This window comes from Chrysemys picta, chromosome 7 (assembly GCF_011386835.1).
Source record: "Chrysemys picta bellii isolate R12L10 chromosome 7, ASM1138683v2, whole genome shotgun sequence".
NCBI lineage: Eukaryota > Metazoa > Chordata > Testudines > Emydidae > Chrysemys > Chrysemys picta.
In genome coordinates this window covers 20463872-20478794 of record NC_088797.1, presented here as the reverse complement: position 1 = coordinate 20478794, position 14923 = coordinate 20463872, and the positions used below count along the sequence as shown (strand labels likewise).

The 14923-nt window shown below is 42.9% G+C and overlaps 1 protein-coding gene and 1 long non-coding RNA gene across 4 annotated transcripts in view; one reads left to right on the top strand and one right to left on the bottom strand.

Moving 5' to 3' along the window:
• Positions 1–2564: 2564 nt before the first annotated feature.
• LOC101947474 (netrin-4-like) overlaps positions 2565–14923 on the top strand; it is a 70324-nt gene continuing 57965 nt past the window's right edge. Inside the window, exons 1-2 of one of the 3 annotated variants that reach the window (XM_005288428.5) lie at positions 2565–3727; positions 12752–13293. In XM_005288428.5, coding sequence (XP_005288485.1) covers positions 3661–3727; positions 12752–13293 — 609 coding nt within the window. In that variant the 5' untranslated portion in view covers positions 2565–3660. The remainder of the gene's footprint in view (positions 3728–12751; positions 13294–14923) is intronic. The other 2 variants (XM_042849845.2, XM_008168023.4) reach the window with 2 other exon arrangements.
• The window catches only part of LOC135972547 (uncharacterized), a 31221-nt gene continuing 29451 nt past the window's right edge, over positions 13154–14923 (bottom strand). Inside the window, exons 2-3 of the long non-coding RNA XR_010589040.1 lie at positions 13974–14094; positions 13154–13282 (exon numbers count right to left, since the gene is read on the bottom strand). This is a non-coding gene — a long non-coding RNA (uncharacterized LOC135972547). The remainder of the gene's footprint in view (positions 13283–13973; positions 14095–14923) is intronic.

The window sequence follows — 14923 nt, the reverse complement described above, 5'->3', positions numbered from 1 at the left end:
TATAATGAACAGGTGTGAAATGGGAACATGTCAGACTTAAGGTCCATTGCCCTATGAGGTGTAAAAGGGTGAAATCAGTAGGGTTCTTAAGAAATTAAATAATGTTCTATAGAAATTGCTCTGAAAACCTATAGCATTTAAAAGCGAATGATGCCTTCTCTTATAGGTTTCCTTGAACAATCCTATGGAATCCTACAACAGGGATATTATTGTCTATTAAATTTGACAGAAGGGTTGAAAAATGTATAGAAAGGTTATTATTTTTTGCTATTAAATTCTATTGGACTTTTCCATAAGTGCAGCAATAAACAAAATGGCAGATGAAATTTAATGTTGATAATTGCAAAGTAATGCACATTGGAAAGCATAATCCCAACTATACATATAAAATGATGGGGTCTAAATTAGCTGTTGCCACTCAAGAAAGATCTTGGAATCATTGTGGCTAGTTCTCTGAAAACATCCACTCAATGTGCAGCGGCAGTCAAAAAGCTAACAGAATACTGGGAATAGTTAAGAAAAGGATAGAAAATAGGACAGAAAATATCATGTTGCCTCTATATAAATCCATGGTATGCCCACATCTTGAATACTGTGTGCAGATGTGATCGCCCCATCTCAAAAAAGATATATTGGAATTGGAAAAGGTTCAGAAAAGGGAAACAAAAATGATTAGTGGTATGGAACGGCTTCTGTCTGAGGAGAGATTAATAAGACTGGGACTTTTCAGCTTGGAAAAAAGATGGCTAAGGGAAGATATGATTGAGGTCTATAAAATCATGACTGGTGGAGAGAACGTAGATAAGTAAGTGTTGTTTACTACTTCTCATAACACAAGAACTAGGGGTCACCAAATGAAATTAATAGGCAGCAGGTTTAAAACAAATAAAAGGAAGTATTTCTATACACAACACACAGTCAATCTGTGTGCCTCCTTGCCAGAGGATGTTATGAAGGCCAAGACCATAACAGGGTTGAAAAAAGAACTGGATAAATTCATGGCAGATAGGTCCATCAATGGATATTAGCCAGGATGGGCAGGGATGGTGTCCCGAGCCTGTTTGTCAGAAGCTGGGAATGAACGACAGGGGATGGATCACTTGATGATTACCTGTTCTGTTCATTCCCTCTGGGGCACCTGGCACTGGCCACTGTTGGAAGACAGAATACTGGGCTAGATGGACCTTTGGTCTGACCTAGTAGGGCCATTCTTATGTTCTTATGTTAAACACTGATAACAACACATTATGAACAAAGGCTTTCCATTAATGTTATATGGAGCTTGATCCGTAAGGTGTTGCACATCCTCTGCTCCACTGAACCCTGTCAGTTTGAACCCTAGGACAGTATTCGCATGGTTTATAATAGGTGACTGGAGTATTTTGCATAATTATGATGCATCATTCTAGCAGTTTTAAAAGAAGGGGGGACCAAAAATATACAAATAATCTCCCCCCCCCAGGTTTCCCAGTGTAACACACATTCTTTATTTCTGGTTTTAGGATCTGATCCTGCAAACACTCAGGTAGGAGAGCTGCCTTTCTCATGTTTAGATTCCCATTGGGCCTGCTTCTGTCTCAGGAGTGCAGGTTAACTCAAGAGTAACTCCCCAGAAGTCCAGGGAGTGACGCTGACACAAGGTAGGTTTAAGAAAGACAAGAGTCAGGCCCACGCTAGTCCCCTGAAAACAAGTCAGGCAGGGCTGTGTTTGCAGGATCGGGCCCTTAAGCAATGAGTTCTATGCTCTGAACAACTTACACCTGTGCCAGCCCCCATGAAGACAAATGAACTCTAAAGCTGGTGCCAGGCACTGCTTGCAAACTGGGGGGAGGGATAGCTCAGTGGTTTGAGCATTGACCTGCTAAAGCCAGGGTTGTGAGATCAATCCTTGAGGGGGCCTTTTAGGGATCTGGGGCAAAAATCTGTCTGGGGATTGGCCCTGCTTTGAGCAGGGGGTTGGACTAGATGACCTCCTGAGGTCCCTCCCAACCCTGATAGTCTATGATAGCCTGTGGGTTCTTTGGTGCAGGGACTGTCTCATTTTGTGCCTTGAACAAAGCAGGGCACACTCATGTACACATCTTGCCTGGCAGGTTGGCCTAGCAGATCCGTTGCCATTTGTTTTGAAATCCCCTCCTACCCTCTGAGCTCATTGGTCTCTCCTTGCTTTGGAAGCTATTTGCTCCCCGCTGTTTCTGTCTGGTTAGTGACCTGCAGCAGGCAGCTGTCATGTACCCGGCTGCCTGATAGAGGGCGCTGCAGAGGCGAGAGCCGAGCAGCTGGTGGGAGGATTCCCCCCCCTCCCGCCAGTCTCACATGCTGGGTATTTAATTTAAAGGCACAGGAGCAAAGTTGGGGCGCGCCTGAGTTGAAAGTGACAAGCCTGCTCTAACCTCTCCCCCCACCCAGCCTGGCTCCTGGAGGAGGCAGATGCGGCTGGCAAACAAATAAAACATGCATCTGAGCAAGGATCAGCCACAAGCCCAGCCGAAGGGGTGTGGAAACGACACCCCCGCCTCACCGCCGCTAAAAACATATAAAGAACAGGAAGAAGATCACATGTTATAATAATCCCCTTTGCAGCCAGACAGGACCAGAGGGCAGAGCTGGCCAGTTAGGACGGAGAGATGTGCCAGCAGCTGAAGGGAGACAGAGAGAAAACTTGAAGATAACTAAATAGCACAACGAGGGGGCGAAACCCCTGTCCAGATAGCAAAAGGGAGGATCTCTCGCCCCCCTTTTTTCTGCAAGGCATATGGAAGGGAGAAATAGTTCCTCCAACCCCCTCCCGAACCCCCAGCTCCCCTAAACCAAATGCTACCCCCTCCCCACCAGGAACCTAATCTGTCATAATTTCCAGGAACAAATCAAGTCCCAGGAGGCAGAGAAGAACAGTAAAAGGGGGCAATCGATTCTGTGTGCATTGACACCAGCGGTGACTTCATTATTACCCTTTGACGACCAGTCTGTGAAGCTAGCCCCTTGGTGGAAAAGTGAGAGCAGGGACAGCAAGGGGGTGAGAGAGAGACGAGTAATTGTCCGATCATCTCTCAGAAAGAAAAGCAAACTTGGTTCTTCTTATGACCCTCTGCCTCAGGGAGCAAAAGGGAAGAGCGCACTGTCTAGGACAAAATTCATAACAAAGCAAGGTTTTAACGGTGCATGGCCCCTAATTGCACCCCCATTAGCAGCAGAGGGAGGGGGCGTAGGGAGGGGATAAGGGGGGCGGGGGACCCAAGAAGCAAGGACCGCAAATGAAAGTGAAAGATTAAAATAGCAAGTAAAATAACTGCATATTATCAGATCTGACCGGAGACCTGAGCTTTGCTTTGCTTCCTCAGTGATGGTTTGTCTCCGGGCTGTGTCAGAGATGTGAATTTCACCTACTTTCTGGATGCAAAGGGGTAACATCTACCCATTCCTTTATTTATTTGGAAGCAATGTGGGTCACACACACAGAAGCCATCTGAGACCTGGAAAGCTGTCTGGATTTAAAATAAAACAAGAAGAATGAGACACCAGCCAGGATCCCTGCCCTGAGAAGAAGGTGAAGAAAGAAAGAAAGAAAGAAAGAAAGAAAGAACATGCAGACACCAAACCTGTAGATTTATGACATTCTTTTTGCTCTACTAAGGACAGATATTTTCCCCCTTTACAGACATGCAGCAGAAAGGCATCATGCTGATTGTGTTCTTGGAGTACATTGTTTCTGGTCATGGTGAGGCAGGTAAGCAAAAATCAGTCAGTATTGTCAGTCATGGGACAGTTAAACCTAACTTTAAAAAAAAAATAAAAAAAGAAGGGGATGGAAGGAGGGAAAGCAGATATTTAAAGTCTCTTAGTAAGGTTCTTTTTCTTTCTTCAAGGAATCTGGGCTAACCAATATGCATATTTTTCCTTCCTCCTATATACCGCATTCTCCTTTCCTATGAATTAAAATAGGATGCGCCATTTATCAGCTCATTTTATTACAAGAAAATAACATATTGTCTTTGGTTATTGAAAGAAAGAAAGAAAGAAAGAAAGAAAGAAAGAAAGAAAATTGGGTGGATGGGTGGGGAAGAATTGAGATATTCCAATAATTTATTTTGATAGGGGATACTAGATAGGACAAGAGTCAGATGCCAGTTTCTTTAGATGGCACTGCTGAAAAGATCTGAACTATGTTACAGTAAGTTTTATTACAAAAATAATTAAAAGACAGAGCCATTCTATCTAGGAAATATTATTGCTATTGTATAAGGATAGACCATTCACTCAAGTTTCTTCTTACTTTGATCAGGATTTGATGGGTAAGGTTAAATTAAAATGGTTAATGTTTGAAAGTCAGTAGGACTAGGACCAATGCATAGCAGCTGGACATTTTTCATATTTGATTAAACTGCACTGGTATTTACATAGGATTCTAAAAATATCTCGATTATGATAAAGAATGGCTCCCCTGAGGGCATGGAAGCTGGGCATTGGAGTGGAAGAACAGCTTTTCCTGCCATGGTTTAATACATCTTTAAGGTTGAAAGGATAATAAAAAACAGGATGAACTATGGTGATCAGATCAGAAAAATATTAAAACAGTATTGATAAAACAGGAGATGAGCCAGTGGGTTGGTTCATGTGTCTTTTTCATCAGGGAATTGACTTAGGATCTCTCTTTAGAGAAGGCTACAGGCTGGTTTAAATTTCACTTGCATGTCCAGAGTATTGCGCTGATAACATCATTTTCCATACAGTGTCTTGAAGGATAATTACATTTTCTGCTTTCTGCCTCTCTCCATTAAAATCAGGTGCAGACAAGGTTGCTTCAATACAGGTTATTTATTCCTTGACGCGATTATATTTTACAATATGATTAGACATTAGATTTCCATAACTGCAAAAACATTTTAAGGTAAAAAGAACTGAAATCACAGTAACCAGAGAAATATTCTCCTACATCACACAGAGGTTTATCTTCAATCAGATCAGAGTCTGGCTATCCCAGCATTATAGGGAAAGGTTATAGGGAAGTGCAGAGTATCTCCCATCATGCATTTACACCTCCAACCCCCTAGTCTCTCATCTGAGGCAACAGCTAGTTTCCCTGCTTGAGACTATCCCAGCAGCACACACGTGGGCATGTGTACAGAAATTTCATTTGTCGAGCTATTGGTACCACTTGGGGAATATATAGTTAAAAATGAATTGAGGGGAAAATCTATCGTAAATGCAGCTGAAATTTGCCTTGCGTAAGATTTGCAAAGCCGGAGTGAATTTTTAATGAGCCGCACCATGAAGCGGATTGCTCAGAAAGTCTGAAAGTTTGTTTTTTTCTGTATTGACTTTTCTGTATTGTCTTACACACACACAGCGTAAGGGTGTGGGACCTAGCGGTTAAAGACAAAACAGGTCTCGCGTTGCTCTGAAGGTTGAAGCTTGGTCAATCTATCTGAAGAGTCATGACGTTTTAAAAGACTCACAGGCTGGTTATTCAGTAGTTGGCCAAAATACGGTACAATAAACTCCCCTCCCAGCCTTGGAGTTGGTCCCTCCTGGCCAGAACTGAAGCACCCTGATGGAGGATGGTATATATGTGGGATGCCTCTGCCAGTGCATGGCCCCGTAGACCATTAAAGGTAACATAGGAGGGCAAAAAAGTGAGGGTGAACTTGAGGGTGTCAGTGATTTTGAAATTTGAAACTCATGCTCTCTCTTGCCTTAGTTCAGTTAAACTCAGGGCCTTATTCCCTTTGCACAACGCCATTGCCAAGCTCTGAAAAGTGTCCTGAGTTGGGGGTCAGTTTGAAAGGCTGACAGCAGCTGACGCTCTTAGGTCCTGATCTGCCAGCATTCTGCCCTCCCTCCAGAGAGTGTGTGGTTCTTCACAGCTGTGTTCCTAATGGCAGCTCTCCAAAAGGGGGCGTGGGTTGGCCAAAAATGGCCATTTGTAGCACAAAGCTTAAAATCAGATGTGTGTTCTTTTTGAAACAAAATTGATGTTGGATAATTCCTTGTCAGACTTTCACTAAGTAATGCCAAGTAGCACAGATTTTTGCTTATTCTGCTTTTGCCAATGGGCACTAGTGGCCTAGCTTAGCAGAGTGGCTTGGCTTCCTTGGGATCTGCGAGTACCCAGCACCCCTGAAAATCAGGCCAGCGGTGTTCAGTATCATTGAGACTGTAGGAGGGATTTAGACAAGCAGAATGGAATTGGTCAAGCTGGCATTTGGCTAGGGCATTGGGTCTAAGACTCTTATACTCTGTCACATGCTATGTGATCTTTAACCTCCTGCTGGTGTGCCACACCCCTCATGTGGAGTGGGACTACCCATAGGAGTGGAGACAGTTTAGTCACCATGGCTCATTCAATCTTTGGCCTCTCAGGTAGAAAGGGGGGACTGTTAGTGCCAGCTGTAAGAGAGATTTTTGTGACGTGAATATCTAGCCACTGGTAAATGGACTGAGACCCACCAAACTCATTTCACAGTAGCCATTGACCAGCCAACAAATGCTAAAATGTTTTGGTTGCTACCAATGGGAAGCTAAGGGCTCTATAGCTCATGACTGAACCCTAGAGACATCAGTGTCCCGACCACAGCTAGCTTTAAAAACGCATAATTTACAATTTTTCAGCTATTAAGAAGACAGGTAAACAGTAAAACAAGTGAAATCCGCACGCACACACCCCCAGTGTGAAACTGACTTATCGTAAACTCAGTTGTAGTGAAACTCCACCAATATTAGAGATAGGCTGGGACAACCCCAGATTTTTAGGGTGTCCAAAATATGGATCAGAACGTTGTGATTTGGACACACTGAAGACATTTAAAACACTGCTTCATGGTTCTCTATGTTGACAAGAACTAAAGGACCTGATCCAAATCCCACTGGAGTCAATGGGCATCTTTTTATTCCCAGCATTGGGCTTTAGATCAGACCCCAAATGAGTGGCCTGGTGCCATTTCTTCTGTTTAGGCCTCTAGAGAGGGTGAAAAATGCACTTTTTAATATTTAATATGGCTTCAGTTAACATTTGTCAGGCTCTGATGCCTAACGGGGGTTTGAAGTTAGCCATCTCTGCCTGAACGGTTGTCCAGCATGTCCTTTCAGCCATGTGACCCATCTCCAATTGAACAGCTCACTAATCATCAGACAGAGACTGTTATTTGCTAGCCGCACTCCACCAAACTGCTGCCTCACTGCACAGCCTTTAGGGAAGCAACACACAAATAAATAAATAAATAAATGGCCTCGTTTATTGGGCCAAGCCGTCCAGCACAGGAGCCAGAGTTAATCAGCCTGAGTAATAGGCCGCACCCGTGCGCTGCTCTGATGGTTTAGCCTCTTATAAATTATTCAGTGAGCCCCTCCTGGCATGCGGGGGCCGTTGCTGGCTGCTGTTTCCCTTCTTCAGCAGTGCCCTCGCGCCGTTCTGACTCCACATTTCAGGTCACAGCCGTGAAACAATTGAGTGATGTGTTCCCGGGAGGCTGAGCAAGCGCCTGCGGATTGATTTCTTGAAAGGCAAAGCTCTTAATCGACTGCAGAGCGTTTTTCCTCTCCCTCCTTCCCTCAAACACCCCTCCGCTAATTTGCAGTTTGTGCTCTCCTTTTTCCTAATGACACAGCAGTTCAGACAGGAACTGTATATTGATGTTGCTGCATTAGCAGGCAGAGCAGAGAAACTTCCATGTCATTGCTGATCAGAAGGGCAACTGCGTTCTGTCTCACTTTTCATGTGCCATTAAATAGAGTTAGAACATTCAGTAGCAGACTGAGAGCCCACCAACAGGAACTAAAAGCAGCAGCAGTTTCCTGTCCAAAACTTCCTTGTCTTTACTTTCACCCATTCTTGGCTCCATGATTTCTTCCATGCTGTTTCTTCTACTTAGAATTCCCTCATTCCCTTTCCTTGGGTATCAAATGATTTGTGTCTTCCTTCAAATCTTTGCTGCCGTATACTCTGTGAAGGCTCTTCACAATGATCCACCAAAGAGAGACAGATGTCCACACAACTTTATAGATTGACCTTCCTCTAGCCATGCTATATTAGGTCTCAATGGATTTTTAACTCAAGGCCTGATCCTGAGAAGTGCTAAAAGCCCTTAACTCCAGTTATGACCAATACAAACTGAAGGCTTTCAGCATGATGTAGGTAGGACCAGTCCAATGTCAGCTCTTTGGAACCAGAGACAATGTCTTCTGCTCTGCTTTGTATAGCACTGACCACATTGAGATGATAATATCTGATCCATTTTAAATATAGCAACTTAATACAGGAACAACCATATTTTCCGTTTCTACAATGCCTTTCACCCAAGGGTCTCAGAGCTCATTAATGAAATCTCACAAGACAGAGACCAGACATTAACCAGCTAGGCTAGGTAAAATAAGGAAATTCAGATACCAAAATGCCATGAAAAGATATCCTCAAAGCATTGCCGTCTGAGAGCCTTAAAATTCTACCTCACCTGCCAGAAGTGAGTTTTTTTTTAAAAAAGTAACTCGGTGTTATTCAATGGAACTCACCCTGCAGAGCAGTTGGAATTGTAAGGCTTCAGGACTGCAGCAACAAGGCCGAAACCAGGAAGCGCTAGACACCTTGTCCAGGTGTCTGAACTCAGGAGATCTCTAAACCCTTTCCTAGAAAAAGAGACGTTCGGATAAACTACAGACAAACTTTCAGATTAAGCTTCTGAACCTTCTGGCATTCTCTCATAACCATACAGTACATAGATGCAATTCAAAGTGACAAGCTGATAACTTGAGAGCAAATATATCAAAACTGTGGCAGGTCAGTCAGAGCAGTTGTTGGCCAACCAAGGACACTAGTCACCAATGGGGTTCTACTGTACTAATGGGGGAAAGAGTGTGTGTTGCAAACCTCAAAATGTATACAAAATTGTGAACTGCGCAAAGTAAGCTAATTAAAATAAAAATGGTGGTGGAAACCTAATATTGCAGGATCCTCAATGTCCGCAATACCGCTAATTAAGTAGGGCCTTACTTAGAGGGTGAGTCAGTGCAGCTGAGTGCTGCGGCTGCCTGAATGATGAGTCCTTGCCGGCTCTGTTCGAGGGGTGAGTCATGGGAACTGAGAGAGCAGCTCTACTCCGGCTGCGGGTCTGATTCACAGGCACTGCTCTGGTCAGTAATCCTTGGCCAGAGGGACTTGTGAGCTGTATTCAGGGTGTAACAAACAGAGCCTGAGCCAGAGCCCCCCAGCCAAGTAGCAGTAGGCAGAGCTAGTCGCCCAGCCAGGTGCTAGCAGCCTGGCTGAAGCATCTCCAGCTGATGGCAGGAAGTAGCCAGATCATCCTCCCAACACAGGGCAAGCAGCAGCCAGTATCAGGGGCTAGCAACCCAACCACAGCACTGTACCCAATTTGGGACAAGGAGCAGAGAGGGCCAGAGCCTTAGGGCACTACCAGAGTTATCTAGACACTAACCCAGGGAGATACCACAGCCAATCAGGATTGTAGTCCTAATGTTCTTAAAACTCATCCCTTGCTGCAGCCTTCTAATGCTTAAGTTTTGATCATCCAGACATTCGCTGTCATTCAAGTAAATAAAATAATTCATGCAGTATGCAAATTAGGTTACATCATTTGCATAAAACCTCCAGAATTCTGGACCTCCAACCTTAACAGGTATGACATCTAAAAATGAAAATTGATACTAAAATGAAATGGGCCATGATATCTCTCTCTATTGTGCAAAGAGAGGCAAGTGGAGGGCAGGGCATAAAAGAAAGATTATAACGGGAAGTACCATGTAGAAACCCTAGATACAGAGATATTGGTAAATCAGTACAAGTCTTCCCCTTAAGCCTCTCTTGATTTGGGGTGTTCAGCAGGAAAAAGTTCATTTCCTTTAGTCTGCAGTATTGTGCTCTGGTAGAAAACCCATCAGGAGAGCTGGGCAACATGTTTTGGATGAATAGATTATTCACTGAAAAATGCAGTTTGGACTGAGAAAAAAAGAAAACAAAATTAGAAAAGTCAAAATGATTTGTTTCAACATTTTCAAAACAAAACCTTTTGACTTTTTGTTGTGAAACAATTTTTGTTTAGAAATTTAGCTAGATTTAATTAGCCCCCCCCCCCCAAAGATTTAAAAAATCTGGAAACGAAACATTTTGTTTGACCGGAAACATTTTTTTCAGTCTTTCATTTCAGCAAGAAAAACTGAAAATTTTCCATTTTGGATTGAACCAAATGAACAATCAATCATTTGCTCAGCTCTACCTATCGGCACGTACCAACTTTTACTTAGCTGGACCACTGGCCTCATTCAGCATCACACAGAACTACTACTTCGGTTCACAAAAGATGAGATGCAATCAGAAAAGGGGTCTAACAAAATGGCTATTGAGCCCATATTGCACAATACACTTGGCTCAGACACTAAACGAGGTTAGTGTGTTCATCAGGGTAAACAGTGAACACATGTCTTGAAATAGCTTCAGAGGCTGACAAGTACTACGGATTTTGAAGAATGCAGGATATTAAGGGAAAATCTTGGGGAAAAGATCTGAATTTTGGACTCCAAGAGATTATGGTTTGTGCCTGATTTCTGGTTTTCATTACAATCCTCTTACAGTATTAGTTTGTAGAACTATTATCATCAGCAGGTTGTGGAGCTCTGTTGATACACAGATCTTTTAAAATTTTCTTAATTTTTCAGTTAATTTACTGCATCTTTAAGCTGCCAGATTGATACCTTGGTCCCTCCAACTTCTGCCTTTTAGCCTGTGATACACAAATATGAGACAAAATATGGGGCAACGGTGCAAAGAGCAAGATCATGACAGGCCCTTGCTTAACAATGCCGTGTTGGAGGCATGTGCAAGAAGGCTCCAACAATCAGACCTTCAGCAGGCTTGAGGGACTGCTTGTTCCTGGTTCTCCACCCTGCAAGGAGAAGGTTGTTGGGGCACGGCTGGGCCTTCGCCCTGCCCCCTCTTTGCACTAGTCTGCATAGTACGGCCAGCACTTTGTGGGGAGCATTGGAACATATTGCACATGTTCACAAGGCAATCCCAAAGACATAGGTGCTGGAACTAGCACTCCCTGACTTGAAGTGGCTTCCATTCTATACAGGATTTATAGTTTGGTTCAATGGCTCTCAGCACCCCCACTATAAAAATAGTTCCAGCAGCCCTGCCTAAAGAGATTGCCTGTGTGTCTGAGACACAGTCCGTGTCCAGCGCTTCTCTTGGACCAGTGGAGATCCTCACCACTCACTCCTGAGATCTGCAGCATAAATGCCACCATTGGACCATCTACCTCAAAATGAAGGACAGAAGAGAAACAAGGAGCAAAGCCACACGAGCTGGGCTCATTTCCCCCCCATAAATTGGACTTTATGGTTCAATGCTTATGATTTCCATAGTCTTATAGGGCTAAATCCTCACGTCTTTTCCCAGGCCTAATTTGACTTTAAAGGGTGTTTTGCCTGAGTAAGGACAGAATAAAAACTGAATAAGGATTTCAGGATTTGGCCCATAATTTGCTAAATCTTGAATTAACAGTTGATCTTTGAACTTCTCCTAGACTACTAAGCATTTAAGGCCATTCCAAGTTTCTCTGGAAGGGTCATTTCTTGTAGGACTTGTACAGAGTCCTAGGATTTGACTTGTGACCTCCCCTCAGATTAGATTTATGGCCTTGTAAGGTGAGACTTTAACTCCTTCTGGACTGTTAAGAAATGAAGACTGGGTCATATGTCATTAGAAAGGTGATTCTCCTTAGACTGATAATAAGGTCTTGGGACTGACCTATAACTTCAACGTCACAAGGTATTAATGATTTCCATATAGGAACTATAGAGATGAACAAATGTAAATATTAGGATTTTTTAGATTTCTTTTAATTTTCTTAGTTTCTAAAGAAATATATAAACAGTAGAACTTTTGTAAAGAAAAAAATAAATATATAATCAGTAGAACTTGGTTTCTAAACATTTTGCCCAGCATTTGCAAACCTGGTTGCCTGAAGTTCCTACCTTGACACTATATTTAGGTACTTAAACGAGGGAACTGATACTTCAGGGCTGCTAAAACCCCACAGTTCCAGGTGATGTTAATGCTCAACACATCTGAAAATCAGGCCACTTAGGTGGAGCCAAAATATGGGTGTAGGTACCTAATCTTAGGCACCCATATGTGAAAATACTGGCCTTCATTTTGGGGGCAGGAACCATCTTTTTGTTATCTGTTTGTATAAAGCCCAGCACAATGGGGCTTCAATCCCTGATTGGTGCCTGTAGGCACGTTTGCAAAACAAATAATATATAATACATGGACTATACCTGTTCTGTAGGTACATAGCTTCACTGGGGTAAAATAAATGCGAGAGAACACATGGGTTCTATCATTAAAGAGATATATAGATGTGTAATACTGGACAAGAGGGGTCACATTTTCCGAGGAGATCAAGGCCGGACTTTCAAGTGCTCATCATTGACAATTGGGGCCAGGTTTTCAGAAGAGTTCAGTTCCCAGTTTGGCACCGAAAATAAGGCTAGATTCACCCAGAAACTAACCCTGTGACAATTAGGTCACATTTTCTGAAGAGACCAGCACCCTCCACGCTGAGTTCTTTCAAAAAAATCTGTCCTGAGTTGTGGTGCTGAATGTTCTGACAATTCTTTAGTGGTGTAGATGGACAAATGTCTCCATGATGGTTTAGATTGTCAGAAGATTGTATCTCCTTCCCTGTATTTAAATAACGAGAAATTCTGTTTAGTTTTGTTTCTTACTACTGTATTTCAGATCCAGTAAAGCTACGAACCTTCCGCTGTGACGGCCACTCCTGCAATCCTCCTGTAGGGAATCTAGCAACAGGCAGGACTCCGGTCTCTCTTACCACATGTGGGCAGAACAGCACAGAACTTTATTGCTTCTACCCAGACCAGCACCTCCTTCATTGGGCCTCCCAAGGCTGTGGGCAGCCCCGCTGCACTAAATGCAATGCTAATCAGCCTGATAACTCCCACCTTCCCTCTGATATGACAGATGATTTCTTCCTAAATCCTGGTTCCTGGTGGCAGTCTGCACAAGGGGTACACAGGGAAGAAATCAGGCTGGACTTGGAAACAGCGTTCTACCTGACTCACGTCATAGTAGTGTTCAAGTCGCCGCGCCCAGGTGCTATGGTACTGGAGAGGTCTCAGGACAATGGCCAGACGTGGAGGCCCTACAAATATTTTTCCGTCAACTGTACAGCAACGTTTGGGCTTCAAGATGATCTTATTGAAGAGGGCTCTCTGTGCACTTCCAGGTATTCAGATGCAGTGCCTTGCACTAGAGGGGAGGTAAGTGATAACAGACATTTGGACCATATTTAGAGGGTCAGTTAAAAACTGGCTAAAAATCAGGGACTACGTGTTGAAAGGGATACTGTCCAAATCAGTAAATAAAGGTAGGCACAACATTTAGATTTTACATTAAGAAAATAAAAGAGGAGATGAGGGGAAAACAAAGGGGAAGTTTCAGTAAAAAAAAGGGAATACAAATGCTTTCATGGGTTTTTTTAGGTCAGTCAAATCATCTTTAATGTAAACAGTCACTTTCAGTGTTGCCACATACAATATTTTGCTAGTGCCTGAGGATTAGGAAGTGAAACTGTTTAAAAACAGGAAGTGAAACTGACCAACCTAGTTTCATTGTCCAAGCTGAATGAAGTTAGGGGAAAAATGGGAAACTAGCATAAATATTGAACAGTAAATTAGATTTGTAAAACTCGTTCTGTGTTAATCCTCTAAGGTGCCATTAGATAGAAAAGGAGATGATTTTAAAGAAATATACAGTATGTTTATACTGACAATGTCTCTTTAAAAAGGAGTTATTAATTATTTACTAATAAAATAGCTACTTCATATATAGCACTTTTTGTCCATAGATCTCAAAGCACTTCAGGTGGCAAGGGGGGTAAGTATCATTATTCACATTTTACAGATGGGGAACCAAGGCACAGAGAGGAGAAGTGACTTACCTAAGATCACGCAGCAGGTTGATGAGATAGCCGAGCTTAGAACCTAAGTCTCTGGACTCCAACCAAATCCAATGCCTTCTCCATTGGACTATACTGCCTCTCTTATGTTATGTGAACAAATCTGAAGAAAAAGAGAACAGTTATACATGAATGGCTAGACATCTCCTGGGTTCACTTGGCTGTAATCATAGATATTCATATTTGAATAAGTGCCTCCGAGAGCCTTACTACATCTTCTGTAAGATCCTTTAGTGAGGTCACATTCCTATTTATGGCATCACAATATGTAGTTACAGAAGTGATCATGCTGTCCCAGGTTTGGCATTGGGTCTTCACTGCAAAATAAGCGAGGATGTGCGAGGAGATGCCCTGGTTTGCTTAAAATGAAATTGTAGGAATTCCAGTGGTCACAGCTGCTGAGGGGTTAAGGATTTATTATCCTTATTTTCAGGCTGGGAAGCTGAGGCATAGAGGGGTGAAGGATGAAATTCACCCCTGTGCATTGGCAGCATAAGACCTATACATATGGATGGTGCACGTATTGGAAATTTGTGGCCGCTGATCTGACTCCCAGACCGTCCTGTTGTTTGAGTTGTAGCTCTGCTAATTAGTGAATATGATTTTTTTAAAACATGAAATAAGGAAAGTGGCATTGCATTTAAGACAACTGCACTTTTCCGTTTGGTTATTTCTTTTGCACCCATCAACATACTCTCTAAACACCTAATACCATTTTGCATTGTTATAGCACCTTCTGATCAAGGCTCTTAGTACTTTACAAAATCTAATGCGTCACACCTCAGAACACACATAAATGGCATTATTGCCATTTTACAGATGAAGAAACTGAGGCATGGAAAGGCGAAATGATTTGCCCATGGTCGCACAGGAGGCTTCTCGTAAAGTGAGGAGTAGAATCCAGGTGTCCCGAATCACAGGCCTTAATCACA